The 16,465-nt window shown below is 37.7% G+C and overlaps 2 protein-coding genes across 2 annotated transcripts; one reads left to right on the top strand and one right to left on the bottom strand.

The window, feature by feature from the left end:
* The first annotated feature begins 413 nt into the window (after positions 1–413).
* Positions 414–5,833, top strand: MGT4 (magnesium transporter 4). Its single transcript, XM_087337618.1, has 6 exons — positions 414–842; positions 1,707–1,961; positions 2,043–2,171; positions 2,275–2,453; positions 4,839–5,067; positions 5,384–5,833. Exons 1-6 carry the CDS (start codon positions 429–431, stop codon positions 5,663–5,665), a joined length of 1,488 nt encoding a protein of 495 aa, XP_087193744.1. The 5' UTR covers positions 414–428; the 3' UTR covers positions 5,666–5,833.
* A 1,677-nt stretch (positions 5,834–7,510) lies between these two features.
* On the bottom strand, positions 7,511–10,999 carry LOC147849334 (pentatricopeptide repeat-containing protein At2g39620-like). The gene has a single exon (XM_087337619.1). It carries the CDS (start codon positions 10,997–10,999, stop codon positions 7,511–7,513), a length of 3,489 nt encoding a protein of 1,162 aa, XP_087193745.1.
* Positions 11,000–16,465: the final 5,466 nt, after the last annotated feature.

Raw genomic sequence — 16,465 nt, 5'->3', positions numbered from 1 at the left:
AAGGGGCGTCGAAGCACTAAAATAATGCAGATGGGAAACGTTCTCTTGTACGATGCTTGGGGAGCATAGAGACATGTTCTCGCGCACTTGTCATCGGGCTTGGGGATCTGTCACATGTGTGGTTACTTGTTTTTAATGCATGATACACACACCATGGAATGATCGCCAAGGGAGGGAGGGAGAGAGAGAGAGAGAGAGAAAGAACCTGTCGAGAGTGGCAAGAGGAGGAAGAGACAGAATTTCTATCTGAGTCAATTCTTCTTGCGAAATAAATCATAGACAGAGACAGAGAGACAGAGAGACAGAGATAGAGAGAGAGAGAGAATAAAACCTGTCGACCGTGGCAAGTGGAAAGACAGAATTGTCGTAGAGAGAAGAGAAGAGAAGGATGGATTGAGAGACAGAGAGAGAGAGAGAGAGAGAGAGAGATGAGGTCACGGAAAGCCGCTGCAGCGGCAACGACAGTTGGGGGTAGGGAGGAGGAGCGAGTGAGCGGTAGCACTGCTGCCCCCTGCATCGTGGCTGGGGCCAGTGGTGGTATCAGGAAGAAGGCTCTTGGGACGAGGACATGGATCCTCATCGACTCCGATGGTCGGGAGCAGGTGGTGGAGGCGGGCAAGCATGTGATCATGAGGCGGACGGGTCTCCCTGCACGTGATCTTCGCATCCTTGATCCCATCCTCTCCTATCCTTCCACCATACTTGGCCGAGAACGAGCTATCGTAGTGAACCTGGAACACATCAAGGCCATCATCACTGCCCAAGAGGTTCTCCTCCTTGAGTCCAAAGACCATGCTGCGACGGTGACTTTTATATCTGATCTTCGGCGTCGCCTTCAAAAGGTTTTTTTAATCATCATTGACTTTCATTATCATAGGTTCATGGTCGTCTTTTAAAGTGTTTATTTTGCAAGTCTTTAGGGCTGGGGTCTTCAATATTTTAGGGTTAGGGTTAGAGACCCGAGTTTTATGGTATGATGTAGAAAAAATGACTAAAATACGCATTTATATCCAAGACTTTCAAAAAACATGCTTACTTATTTTCAAAAGTGTTCTTTTTCCAATTTTCTAATTTTATGATTAGAAGTCACTTTGGTCAAACTTACACACGTTTCTGAAAACAAGCAAACATTTAGGTAATTTTCTCTATTAGGTCTCAGGTGTTTGTTTGCTTAGGTTAGTGTTTTGGAGTCATTCAAGTTTGTGCTCTCTATTTTATCAAATCGTCATGGTAAAATAAACACCAAGATTTTAGGACCCATCATGAAATTGTTTGGATCTAGAGTTTATCAAACAGTTAAGGTTTTCAGGCTGACAAATGAACACTATTGTCACACTATCAGTGTTAGGAACAACACTGGGAATGGACACACTAGCTCTCGTCAAATCTTTTAAAATCTAGGTTTTAGATTCTAAAGTTTTGTCATGAAGGAGTTTAGGTCTAGGTCTAAGAGTTTTGACCCACCAAATAGAAGCAAACCAAGGAATGTGTGTTTTTGGGGTCCACAATTGCGTACTTTATAGTTTAAGACCTACTAGCAAAGCATGTGCTCACTATTTTCTCAAATGTTGATGGTAGAACAGACCTAAGAATGGATGTTTCTAAGACACACCCTTGAAGCTTGCGTAGATGGAAGAACCCTCGGAATGGATATTTTATTTGTTTGTTCTTAAAAAGCAGTTTTGGCCATTTTGCTATTGATGAAGGAGGCGGGCGGTGGAGAAGAAGCACTGAGTGATCTCGAAGGAGAAGCCACAAATAAATCACCACCATCAAGTAATATGCACAGGAACAGGACGCCCACCTATCTACAAGATTCATCTTCTTCTCTATCACAGAAAGTTCATGGATTGGGTCAGAAGCATGAGCGTGACAGTTCAATGGGCCCCAAGGTTTTGCCTTTCGAGTTTTGTGCTCTTGAAGTTTGCCTTGAAGCTGCCTGTAGTGCCCTTGAATTGGAGGTATATTGAGAAAATGTTTGTATATTGAGTATTATTATACAGCATTAGTTCCATACTCAAACATAACCACTTACTTGCCAGACGACAAATTTAGAGCATGAGGCATATCCAGCTCTGGATGAATTGACTTCCAAGATTAGCACTTTGAATTTGGAAAGAGTTCGCCAAATAAAAAGTCGCTTAGTCACAATTTCTGGGAGGGTGCAAAAGGTATGCATACACTTAGGCACGTTACCTACTCTTTTTTAAACCCATATTAGATTGAATATTTGTTGTCAATATGCTTTGTTAATTGACAGTTTGAACATTACAGGTAAGGGATGAACTTGAGCAACTTCTGGATGATGACGATGACATGGCAGAGATGTATCTGACAGATAAACTAATGGGTCAGAACTTGGATGGTCATTCTTCACGAATGTCTTTAGATGGTATCGATGAATTTTCTAGCCAGCTCGAGCACAATAATGACTCGGATGTTGAAGAAGACATGTATGTTTTGATAGGATTTTTATCCCAAGTATTCTTCTCTCAAAAAAGCTTAATAATATCAAAAAAATACACGAGTGAATTGTGGTTGGTATCTATGTGCATAAACTTGAAGAGGATAGGATTATGTCTAAATGTGATTTGGGATAATCTTATTTTTATGAACATCAAAATTTCCCAAAGTACATTTAGACCAAAATTTCCATTGTGGAGGAGAAAGTATAAATGATGGTTCTTTTTGTGCACAAACAAGGGGATGAGTTTACTTCCAAAGAGGGTGCTTCAATACATCCTAGCACATCATATATTTTATTTCAGGATGTAAGTAGACTATATTGGAGTGAAGGAAACATGCTATAACCTAGAGGGAAACGAAAACATAGAAAACACATGAAGGTGCACATTGGAATCTGGGAATTTGAACAAACCTTCCTTATTGTAATAGATAATAATAACAAACATTAACCCCAATCTAGATCTTCTTCTCTCTAAGTCATGATATCAGTAAACACAAATTCCAAGCTGGATTTATCGGCCCTAAACCTGTCCTACATTTTTACAATCCAGTTAACAATCGGCAACGGTTCAGTTCGGTTCGAGAGTGTCAAAACTGAACCTGTTTGAAATTGAACCGTTTAAAAAATTTGAAACTTGAACTGAACCACGTAACCATTTGAACCAAAACCGTTAAACCATTAAACTGTTAAAACTGCGGTTTCGGTTTTTAACTTAGGTCAAAATTTAAAATTTTAATTGTCATTATTTAAAATTTAAAATTTCAACATTTAAAAGATTTTCCTAATATGTGAAAATTAGGCTTAAAATGAAAAGATTGTTTTAAAACAAAAATTGTAAAAAAAAAAACCCATTAAACCGAACCGAACCATTCATCCCCAAACCAAACTGAGCTGTTAAAAAACACTTCCTGAATCGAACCAAACCAAACCTTTAAGCCATTAAGCTGCGGTTTCGTGGTTTGGTTCGGTTCAAACCGAACCGTTGCCGATTGTTAAATCCAGTGGCCAGAACCATCCTGATCCATCTCTCACAATAGTGATATTCCAAGGGCATTTGATGTCCTCTGCCATCACATCAATATCGTGTCCCTGCCCCTGGAGACACACCTGTACAACAAAAGAAAGATAACTGCAAGAATGATCTCTTTAGACATAAATTCAGGGTTCTCTGTTGCCTGTGTCTTGTTTTATTCTTTTGCATCATAAGTGTTGTAGAAGGATTTTATAGAGAAGAGAGAGGGGCCCCTAAATGTTTTATCTATATCTTAAATATATGCAAATTTATAATCTCATATGTATATATAACAGAGCCACAAGAAAGGCAAACAAAGATATTATAAAATAACAGAAGGGAAGTGGAGTTGCTTGATGCTAATCAGAGGATTAGTGCTTGAGATTGTCCAGGGTACTGATGAACTAGAGTTAGCCATTCATGGAGAATTGATGCGTTTATCTCTTTATTCCTCTCAAATTTTGGAAAAGTTGGGCAGCCTCTTAGTTTGGAGTACACATGTCAGGGCTTCTGACAGCCCAACCCCGTAGGGTGAGTTTACAAATTCTGGTGGATCCACTTACAGTGCTAGTCCTAAACCTAAACCTAAACCCTGATATAATATTTCAGGACATCCTTCTGGGTCAGGGTTTAGGTCTAGCACTGCAGCTGGACCAGTGAGATTTCGCAAGGTGTTGAGGAGAATATGCAAGTTGTTGAGAATATTATATTATTTCATCGTGGACATCCACAAACTATTCCTTGTACTGTACCCAGAGATATCTCTTCCGTAAGAAAATTATGAATGTATTTGAGATTCAATAGGTCAATCTACACAGTACTATGAGGTGGTGGGATGAGTGGTACATGTAGGACCATTTGTGAGGCAACAGCCTTCCCTTTTATTCGGAACGCTCTGTCAGAACTCTACATCAATGAGTTCTAATAACATTCATGGAAGGGGAGCCTTACCAGGTTCCTAGTACATATTTTGCTCTATCGATGCATTTGCAAGTTCAGCATGTCAACTACTGAATTGAGGAGGAGAAGAATGTAGCTGTGAGCGACTCCTAAGGTTCTATATCCACATTCTCCCTAACGACATATCTTGACACCATGCTTATGTTCAGTGCCACATATCAGTACTAGACACACTGAATAAATGTGCATAACGCGAACTGTCCTCTAGCTAATGAATTGATACTAATTTCAATTGACTGGAATTAATCCAACATTGTAAATACAATGTTTATGTACCTATTGTTTAGTGACATATATCTTAACAATTATTCATTTCCATTTCCACCACCATGTCCTGTACATATCTCGTTTTTAAATGCTTGGAAAATTTGAGTCTATTTTCCTCTTTGATGTATACAGACTTCTAGAAGATGGAAATGCCAGCCAACTACAGAATGGGCATGGCTCTTTGATGATGCTTGATGGTGCTTTAAAGCAAGATAATATCCATGGCACAGATCGTGAAAGCACGAATAGTACCAAGAGTAGTAGCAGTGGAGGTTCAAAGCATTTGGATGTTGAAGAATTGGAAATGCTCTTAGAGGCTTATTTTGTACAAATTGATGGGACACTGAACAAGCTTTCTGCGGTATGTTGTTGCCACTAAACCTGCTTTTGTTCTGGATGCTTCTCGAAGTAGAAATAATAAAGTTAAATCAATACACTTCTACCATTAGCGTCATGTGAGACCTTTAATAGAATTACTTCTTTTTTACTACTGGTAATTTGTTCCGTTAAATGTTTCTGTTCGAGCTAGAAACTTTGCATATTCCAAATGGCATAACATGCAAGCTCCTATAAATGCTGATATATGAGTGCAGAGAGTGGAAGAACGTCATTACAAAATGTAGAAAGCTAGGACAAAAGAAAATTTATTGCTTAAAGTGTGCAATGTACTGTTGCAGCTTCGGGAGTATGTGGATGATACTGAAGATTATATCAACATCATGTTGGATGACAAACAGAATCATCTACTTCAGATGGGTGTAATGCTCACAACGGCGACACTCGTGCTGAGTGGGTTCATTGTTGTGACTGCCGTGTTTGGAATGAACATTCAGATTGACATGTTTTCTACTGGTACACTATCCCAATTCTTATGGACTATCGGTGGCTCTTCTGTTGGTTGTGTTATCGTATATATGCTTGTCATTGGATGGTGCAAATGGAAGCGACTGCTTGAGTAAGGCCAAAATTGCTGTTTTAAACTACATATAGTGGCTGTTTGATCTTGAAAGCGGAATCCGTTGTGCACAAAATTTCATTTAGTGAATACAAATGCAAAAATTGTTCTATACATAAACATATTGTGATGTATATTCGAAAGAATTAAAATTTTTTTGCTAGTGCTTTAATGCTTTGCATGATGGTCTTAGTTCGATGTTGATTGAAACCAATCATTCTTGGATTTATTATATGAATGTGGTGATTGATGTTAATCAAGGCAATTGGGTTCTAATTCAAATATTTATTTTAATGAAGTAGTCTAGGATCCTAGTTTAATGGGACCCAAGTAGTCTGATTCAATAGGCATGATTGATGTAAGATATTAATTAGAGTTTTGTGGACATGATTGAGACCCAAGAATCTTCTAGGCTGTTGGCGAAGTTTCAACTATTTTAAATTTGAGAGGTAGAAAAATTCACTTGTCCATATAAGTGCATATGCTCTAACAACAATTAGTGAAGGTCCTAATGAGCTCCAAGTTAATGGGTTCATCCGATTGGATTGCTTATTGAGAAGGGATAACATGGGAGAACAGCAATTCCTTCACACACTGCATGTCAGATATTATCGTTGGTTCATGTTTGTGTACTATAAGGACTTCAAAAATGGAGATAATGTATGCCATGCCATAGTTGTTAATAAAGATTGATTGAGTGGAATTAACTACAAGCTACTCACAAGTTGTACGATATTAATCAGGGAATTGTATCAGATGTTATTGATGGTTCATGTTCATATACTATTAGCCTAATATGAGAACATAAAAAACGGGAGATGTTGTATGCTGTATGTAGTTGTAAATAAAGATTGATTGGAGTGGAAATAGCTCCAAGCTGCTCACAAATTGTATGATATTAACAAGACTGATAAATGAAATTTAGAAAAGGTATATTGTTCTTCACAACTTCATTACCTTGGTATTCTTGTTGGAAATGGAGTGATTTGCTCAATTGGGGTTTTAGTCTACATACATTCAAAGTGTAGATTAGATGCTAAACAATGGGTTGTCGGTGGAGTGGAGAATGACTTGCATGGTGTTTGCTTGATCATCATGGTCAAACATTATATAGTGTACAAGGCTCCATATGCTTTTCCAGTTGGTGAATGGACCATAGGTATGATACAAATTGTTGTCCGCCAACAATTAAGCAATCTAATGTTTTTGATTTTGAAGTTATCCCCACTTTGTGTTTATGATTGTATTAATACCATTTGGGTCATTTATGTTAATGAAGTTGTAGGCTGGAAAGTCCCTTGGTAGAACTGATGATCACCAAATCGTTATGAGAAATGGGAACACATTCTTTGAAAAGTTGAATTTAATTGTGAAAATATGGAGGAACTCATGGCGAGTTTAGATTGACACGTTCCCACGAAGATTGGTTGAATAGCCAACAACTATGCAAAACATGAATCAACGTGGCAACATTCTATGGAAAATGCTAATGATTTATATAAATCAAATTATAAGCAACACTAAAACAGGAGGGTTTTTTATTTTGCTCTACCTTCTAACTAATTTCTCACTACAATGAATACAACAATTACTCTCTTATTGGTTATATTTTTATAACGGTATGACAAGGGACGTAATCTTTTACTGTACACGTGTGCCCTACCACCTGTGTTCACAATTGATGATCTTATCTCGGTGACAAAAGCATGGTTGATTTGCTTGAGTATTTTCTTTTTTAAGTCTCCAGTTGAATGGATTCAGATGATGCCAATATTTCAAGCGAATCAATGATTGGATAAACAACTTTTCATCGACATAGTGTGCACTGATATTATCCAGCAAAACGTTATCAGGTTTTGGCTGCTTGTTCAAAGGCCAGCCTTCCAAGCTCAAAATTACCCCACTTTTGGCATGCCCCTAACAAAGTACACCAGAGCACATAGTCGGAAGAGGATGGCATCTCCCTAATCACTGCGATTGCTTCGTCAAACATTCCAGCGCACCCAAAAAGATCAACCATGCAAGTATGGTGTTGGATGTCTGGCGTCACCCCATACTCTCTTCTCATTTTCAGAAACCGCATTTGGCCTTCATCCACAAGGCCAGAATGACCGCATGTGCTCAACACACAAAGAAATGTTACTGCATCTGGAGTGACTCCCTCATTTTGCATTTGCTCAAAACAATTCAATGCTTCCTCATAGAGCCCTTGCTGAGCGTAACCCAACATCAACGCATTCCATGTAACTACACTTCGAATAAGCAGCTTGTCGAACGTTTTCTGAGCCTTTTCCATTTCACCATATTTGGCATACATATCCACCAATGCTGTACCTAGAAAGACATCATTATCTAACAATCCTCGACTCATGAGCTCATCATGGAACTTTTTTCCCTTGTCCACTGCTCCAGTGCTGCCACATGCTTTCAATATGTACGTAAACGTTATAGGATTTGGGAAAAGTCCATCAGTTTGCATTTGATCAAAACATTTCAATGCATCTTCCCCTTGTTCATGTTGGGCATATCCGGCAATGAGTGTAGACCAAGACACTACATCCCTTATTGGGAGTTCCTCTAAAATTCGATGTGCTTTTGCTAGTGCACCACACTTAGCATACATATCCACCAAAGCATTGCCAAGCTTGATATTGTTTCCCACCAACCCTTTATCAATAATCTCATCATGAATTTGTTTGCCCTTCTCAAGTTCTCCTATAATGCTACATGCCTTCAAGATGCAAGTGAAGGTAATTATGTTTGGAGAAATACCATCATGTTTCATGCATTCAAAGGCTATAAGTGCATCTTCACAATGCCCCTTGCGGATGTACCCTCCAATAAGGGCAGACCAAGATACAATATCCCTGACAGGAAGCTCATTCAGTACTTCTTGTGCTCTCTCTAAATCGCCACATTTTGCATACATACCCACCAAAGAATTTCCAAGCTCAATGCTCTTTTCTAGAAACCCTTTGCTGATAATATGAAATTGTTTGCCTTTTTCAATAGCTCTCATACAGCCACATGCTTTCACAGCACATGTGAAGGTCACTGCATTCGGAGGAAGACCATCATTTTGCATGTGCTCGAAACATTTCAAGGCATCAGCATCCTGTCCATGTTGAATATAGCCTTCAATCAATGTGTTCCAGGAAATGACATCTCGAACAAGAAGGTCACTAAACACTGATTGTGCTCTGTGTAGCTCGCCACATTTAGCATACATATCAACCAGGGCACAGCCGAGAATAGTGGGTTTTCCCAGCAATTCCTTACTTGCAATCTCACCATGAATTTGCTGACCCATTTCAATAACTCCTATGTCACCACATGCCTTCAAAACACAAGCAAAGGTGATTGTATCTGCAATGACACCCTCATTTTGCATCCTTTCAAAGCAATGCATCGCTGCCTGACCCTGTCCTTGCTCAGTGTATCCAGCAATAAGTGCAGACCAAGAGACAACATCCCGGATAGAAAGCTCCTCATGCACTTGTTCTGCTTTTCCTAACGCACCACATTTAGCATACATACTAACTAATGACCTGCCTATGTGAGGACTACATTGTAAACCACCCCTCTTCATAATATCGGCATGTACACTGTTGCCTCTGGAGAGATCCTTCTTCTTATCACATGCCTTCAGTATACAAACAAATGTAATGGCGTCGGGAGAAAGGCCATCGTTATTCATCCATTCAAAACATTGCAATGCCCGTTCACAGTGGCCCTCTTGAACGTATCCCGCAATTAGTGTATTCCATGAAACAACATCTCTAACTGGAAGCCTTTCAAGCACTTCTTGTGCTTTTTCCAAGGCACCACACTTAGCATACATATCCACAAGAGCATTTCCAAGTGGGACATGTTTTTCTAGCAACTGCTTATGAATGATCTCATTGTGAACCTGTTTACCCTTCTCAATTGCTCTCAAGCTGCCACAAGCTTTTAAGATGCAAGTGAAGGTAGTCACGTCGGGACACAGACCATCACTTTGCATTCGCTCAAAACAAAGCAATGCATATTCGCCCTTCCCTTGCTCAGCATATCCTGTAATCAGTGCATTCCAAGCAACCACATCTTGAACAAGAAGCTCATCAAGAACTTGTTGTGCTTTTGTTAAGACCCCACATTTGGCATACATGTCCAACAGAGCATTGCCGAGCGCAGTATGTTGTTCTAATAACCTCTTCTCAACAATTTCATCATGGATTTTTTTGCCTTTGTCAAGTGCTCTTAGGCTGCCACACACATTCAAAATGCATATAAAAGTGATTGCATCTGGAGAAAGACCATAACATCGCATCTGTTCAAAACAGTTCAATGCCTCTTCACCTAGACCTTTCAGAACATATCCTGAAATTAATGCATTCCAAGAGACGACATCCTGAACAGGAAGCTCATGAAGTATTTGTTGTGCTTTCATTAGTGCACCAAATTTTGCATACATATCTACCAAAGCATTGCCAAGTACAGCATGTTTTTCTAGAAACCCCTTGTCGATAATCTCCTGATGAACTTCCTTTCCCTTATCAACTGCTTGTACAAGGCCACATGCCTTCAAGATGGAAACAAAGCTCACCACATCAGGCGAAATGTGATTGTTTTGCATCTGTCGATAACAATCTAACGCATTTTCACACTGCCCATGTTGGACGTATCCTGTGATTAATGCATTCCACGAGAATATATCACGGGCTGGAAGCTCATACAACACTTCTCGTGCTTTTGAAAGCTCACCACATTTGGCATACATGTCCATGAGGGCATTGCCCAAAATTGTATCTTTCCCAAGCAACCCTTTGTTCACGATCTCAACGTGGATTTCACGACCCTTATCGATAGATCGTGTCCGCCCGCATGCCTTTAGCATGGCCGTGAAAGTGACTGCATCTGGGGAAAGACCCTCACTTTGCATTTGTTCGATGCAGTTGAAAACTTTATGGCCTTCTTCATGCTCAGCATAGCCGGCAATAAGAGCAGACCAAGAGATAACATTCCGGTATGGAAGCTCGTCGAGCACTTCCTGTGCTTTTTCCAGTGCACCACACTTTGCATACATACTAACTAATGTGCTCCCAACATAAGGGCTCTTTCTTAGCAAATCCTTGTTCAAAACATCGATGTGTATAGACATGCCCTTCTTGAGGTCCTTCCTTTTCGCACACTCTTTCAGTAAGGCTACATAATGAATACCTTCCTTGGCATAACAAGTTTCATTAGTAGTAGTTGTGGTGGTGGTGGTGGTATACTTTTCATTCTTCTCTTTCCCAATGAGGGCATAGTGGCTTTGGGATCTTGACATCATCAATAGTCTTCTACTGAGACCAACCATACCAATCCGTGAAGATATCTCGATGCATATATACAAAGAAACTGTGTCAGGAAGATTTTCATACCTCTAATTGTCTGCCACCACAATGCAAGAAACTTAAAGAGAGATTAGCCGAGTTGCCTATCAAATGATGGTCGGCCCTGCTTGCTGCGTATCATTTTCCTTTCTTGAATATTGAAGAAGAAGCAAAAATCTGATGAAGCAGGCAACGTGAGGGGGGAAATCCAAAATATTTCCCAAATGTCCCCTGGGTCCATGTTCATTAAGCAAGGCATTTCTCCAAGACACCATACCATCTCTTTCTCTTCCTCAGACTTTCTTTTTAACAAGGTGATGTAAAAACCCAACCAACACCATTGAGTTCCTAGGTGCATGGAGTTAGGAAATGATGTAAAACATGAACACATTACAACCATTCCATCTCAACTCCAACAAATCTAACCCACCCCCGTCACATTTTTTTGTACCGCCGGAATCTTACATGATATGGGTGGAGCTTTCTAGAATAATCTACAAAACTATATGAGACTTTGATTGTTATTTTGTGTTTTGGGATTTAGAAGGGGCGACAAGATGGTTATATGTGATAAATGTTTTGGGGGCATTCTATTAGAATGCCACAACAAAGAGTCTATGGTTGAGCATGAACGTTGCATGTACATTAAGATATTCGAGGGATGCGAACATGGTGTGTGTGTGTGTGTATGGCGCATGGGTTGTTACAAAAAATCAAATCTACGAGTGACTTTGAATGGTAATATAGACATTTTGCTCTATATCAACCTTGCATCAACTCTAATTATGGATATGGACGTATCTCTCACATCTAAGAATGTGTAAGCTTGGAATCTTGGATTGTACACAACCAAGGAATGTACCATGCACAACAACGTAAAATTATTAAATAATTTTCAACTCATGAAGGAATCAAACCCTTCGGCCAATGTGTATATAGGTATTTCAAATGTCTTAGTTTGAAAATAAATAAATTATTATGTAGTTTGGTACCTTCCTAGTTGTGGTTATCAGTTGAGGCAACATAAGATGTAAACATTAATAGGAGAGAAAAATCTATACCTCTCTTTTCGACAAAATTTACAAGTTTGGTTTATAATTTGTTATCTTGTTAACATGAAACTATAAAAGATGAATTAGAAAAGCAAACAATAGAAGTCACAACGTTGATAAAAATGGCACAAAGCAAATAATTTTATTCTTCAAATGTTTGTGAAAAACATTACTCTTGCATTTTTTATTGCCATTATTGGTCTTCTCGTTAGGTCTAGAGATAAGAGATGCAATGTAATGTACATCTTTAATGCTCTGATCAATTTTTCGTTACAATTGATGTAACCACATATGGATTCACAATGAATAATCCATAGAGACACTTGTAATATTATAATTATGGGTATATTGCAAGAGGACCATATTATTCAGCATGCATATGCATTTTATATTTATAGCTTCACAACTTTACATCAGGGTTCATTTGTCTCGGAGTTAAAGTTGCGCTCTTTTCTTTTAGGTTTTTAGAAGTTGCTTTCGAAGAAAGATTTGCGCAGGACATTAAAATGATAGGATGAAAGTCCATTCCTACTTGAAAGATAAGGTTATAAAGTTGCAAGAGGTTCTTGTTTTAGCAAAAGAGAGAAAAGTCACAAAATTAAAGATTGGGCAGTGTGCATGAACTAAATCGCTAAATGACCTAAATCATGCCACGAATATTTATATCTATCTATCTATCTATCTATCTTAACTAAGGATGTGAAACTTGGATCCCACCTCCACACATCTCTATTGCTCAAATGCCCTCAGATTCACTATGCTTGGATCCAATTAGTTGCTCAAAGGAGGTCATCCATAGGTCCAACTTGTTGTAGTTGTACATCTCTTTCACCCACATGCACATAATTCAATACTCTCATTGACTAACTTGTGTGAGAGAACTACAAAATCATGCATGGGCTTTAAGCTACCATGAGACATGCCGATCAACAAAGTAAAATACTTCAACTTGTTGTAGGGCTTTAAGCTACTATGACACATGCCAATCAACAAAATAAAATACTATAACATTTCCAACTGTGAAGGAAACAAACCTTATTTACAATATATGTATATGGATATTAGAAGCTTAAATTGTAAAATAAATAATTGTTATATCATAAAATGATATTTTCTAAGTTATGACAACTAATGAGACTATCCATATAAGAAGTGAACTCTGATATATAAGACAACAATCTACACCTTTCTTTCCAACCAAGTTACCCAAGTTGCAAGACATTTACATGAAACACTATAATGTATGAAGAATGAACAATAGAAAATATGGAACTATTCTACATACACTTCCAAATCATGCTACAATGCAATCTTAGAACATCATTTGCCATTTTTTGCATGTGATACAACCAAGTCATGACCACTTCGGTTTGCTTAATCATAGTAGGTTTTTCCAAAAGAATTGTTCATATGATATGATATTTTGTATTGTGTTTGTGAAGCTTCAGGTTGATCTCATCAAGGAGAGTGGCTTATCAATTGCCACGAGAGTAGTTTCATTAACTTGGAATGTTTTGACTAATTATCCACATTTTGCTCTAGAAAATAAGTTGGTATCCATCTTCCAAAATTTGTGTTCTTCGAGGTGAGTTGGGAATGCCATTATTGGGGAAAGGGGCACACTTATTCTTTGGTAGAAAGCAAATGGTGAAGAACGGGACATGCTCTTTGCTAGAGCACAAGTGTGTGAGGTGAGGTAAACATACCCTTTGCTACAATATGTGAGTGAGAAGTTAAGACATGATATTTGTCAGACTATTTGATGTAACAAAGTTTGGAGAAACTCTATGGGCATTTTTTGCAAAATTTGTTCATGTAACCCTAAGGCAAGAGGTGGACATGGTTGAGCATATGTAAGCATAAATGAAAATAAAAACATGGATTGTGTGGTTATACATAGTTGTGTGTCTGCATGCTATTATTTAAAAGAATAACCTTGGCTTCTCGGTGGGTTGACATGAGCCTCAAATGGAAGGAAGAGTAATGTTACTACCTATAAATTTAAATAATACAAATGTAATACTAAATAAACTTTGAATTTAGAGGATAAAGTATGTAAACATATGTGTGTGTGTGTGTGTGTGAGAGAGAGAGAGAGAGAGAGAGAGAGAGAGAGAGAGATACAAAGTCAAGAGTGATTACATGGAGCTAATATAAGCAACTCGTAATGTTATGAATGCTCTTCATCTTGGCTCTTTGAACATTCTTCTTCTTCTTACTTTGGCTTTTTGTAGACAAGTTGGGGCCTTCTAAAGCTTCTCAATATCTACATCTTCAATACATAGCATTATGTAGACTTATGTATATGCAAGCTTGTCTGAACAAATGCACTCATGAGGACATAAAAACATTACCCTGTACAAAGACAAAAAAAACATAATCCCTTATGTGGGTATGTAAAAGATAATTGAAGCATATATTTTGGCATATTGTAAAAATATAAGCTTGTAACGTGCATATAAATACAAACATGTACTCATAAATATATGCCAACATCTAGGTACGAAAATTTAAGGCCCCATTTTGGTAAGACATGAAGAGCTATGGTCAGGTTGGGGGGGGGGGGGGGGGGGGGGGGGAAGGTATTTAGTAGTTCCAATGCAATCCCTGTACTTTTCGAAGATTTGTATACCATCATAGTAAAATATAAGAGTATAAGAGAATATAAGTAACACATCAACCAAGGGAATAGATTACAATAGAAGTCTAGTGAGCATTGACATACAAAAAAAAGTTATGTACTAAAGCACAATGTGAAAGCATTGTCTTCATCTAATGCCACCAACAAAGTGCAAAACTCTTCATGACATCATGCACATTGTCAAGTTTGCTCAAGAACAATTATTTGCAACATTGACATTCCACAATACTAGCATTGAAGATGATAAGTTTAACCTTTAAATGTAGTGCATATAAAACAGAGAACGTGAGAGTTCAAGGAATTGATTAGGAATAGGGAGAATACTAGCAAGTAAGAAGGTGACGATGAAGAAGAGAGAGTGGAAGAGAAAGAGAAGAACAAGAGAGTTATCATCAAGATTAGAACTTTGAATTTGATTTTGTCTCAATCAAACATTCTACTAAAAAAGAAAAGAAAAGATCAATGTTATCTTTGGCACTAGCAATAATTTTAATACTAAATTGAATCATTTAAAACCTTGCCAATGTATACCACGGTCAATAAGTGTATTTTCCCTACTATCATCCAATTATGTTAGGATGTCCTCCCTTAATATTCTAATGCTATGTATAATGATTCTCCATGGAAATTCCACTTCACTAATTAGAATGCAACTAATTAGAATGCTAAAAACATTGTGAGACACTTCTATTGCAACAATAAATACATTTTACTCATTCTATTTAGAGTAATAATTACTCACAATTAAGTTCCTTGTTAACTACATTTGCCATTCACTAAGTTTCAACAATGCATTGATGCTAAAGCACCGTGTGGAATAATTGCCTTTATACATCATACCTTATATTACTAGTCTTTGAAATTCTAAACTTTAAATATATAAAGATGATATTGTAATCATATAGCTTGCACTTTGCAGCATTAAATTCATTATTGAAATATTGTAGCAAAATGGATTAGGTCAGTTTGATTTCATAAACATTAGTATTTGGGGGTCCTAGAAAACGCTTTTATAACAGTAAATGGATTTGTTGTATTTTCCATGATAGTCTTAGGGTAGCAAAGATGAGGATGTTCTAAGGGAAGGTTTGTTCACCTCGTCCAATTACTTCACGTTGAGTTCTTTTTTTGAAGTATAAGACTACAAAAGTCATGATGATCTCGTGCATAAATGTTGTTTGCTTTCTTTGTCTTGGCAACAAGATCACAAACCACACGATTTGTTTTAGCCGCATTGTCAAGTTTCTGGACCACATAGTAGAACCAAGGACCACATATGCAATCGAGAAATGTCAAATTGGAGGTTCGTGGTCATATGATGGCCCTAAGTTATCATCTTGTGCATATGGAACATGTCAATATCATGTTGGGTAGGAAATCGAAATTGGATAAGGCCGTTTCTTAATTTAGAAGCATCATGCCAATAGTTTTGGATTTAACAATAACATAACCCAAGTTATATTGAGTTAAATATTTCTATATTTTGATAATTCCACTATTTTTTAAGGTTAATTAATTGTATTAACAAAAGCACAATTGCATTAGGAATGAGTAATGTTTCACATAAAAGACAATGATCAAAATACTTCCTTGGATTCTGGAAAAAAACACTTACTTTTACTCTATTTCAAATGCTCTTGCACACATATACAACATTAACAAAAATTAGGTTAAAACTTGAAATTTTTTACATTTGAGAAGTATCCTTTTTTTAAAGCGCCCAAAATTAACATGAAGTATGTGAACTCATAAACAAA

This window comes from Azolla caroliniana, unplaced genomic scaffold (assembly GCF_043228905.1).
Source record: "Azolla caroliniana isolate FFs.n. ecotype wild unplaced genomic scaffold, voAzoCaro1.0.p SCAF_77, whole genome shotgun sequence".
NCBI lineage: Eukaryota > Viridiplantae > Streptophyta > Polypodiopsida > Salviniales > Salviniaceae > Azolla > Azolla caroliniana.
Note: the sequence above shows the minus strand (reverse complement) of the source record. Positions and strands in the feature narration are given on the sequence as shown.

Coding starts and splice junctions, on each gene's coding strand:
- MGT4 (XM_087337618.1), top strand. CDS start 429: ATGAGGTCACGGAAAGCCGCTGCAGCGGCAACGACAGTTGGGGGTAGG. Junction 843..1,706: donor TTCGGCGTCGCCTTCAAAAG/GTTTTTTTAATC, acceptor CTATTGATGAAG/GAGGCGGGCGGTGGAGAAGA. Junction 2,172..2,274: donor TTTCTGGGAGGGTGCAAAAG/GTATGCATACAC, acceptor TGAACATTACAG/GTAAGGGATGAACTTGAGCA.
- LOC147849334 (XM_087337619.1), bottom strand. CDS start 10,999: ATGGTTGGTCTCAGTAGAAGACTATTGATGATGTCAAGATCCCAAAGC.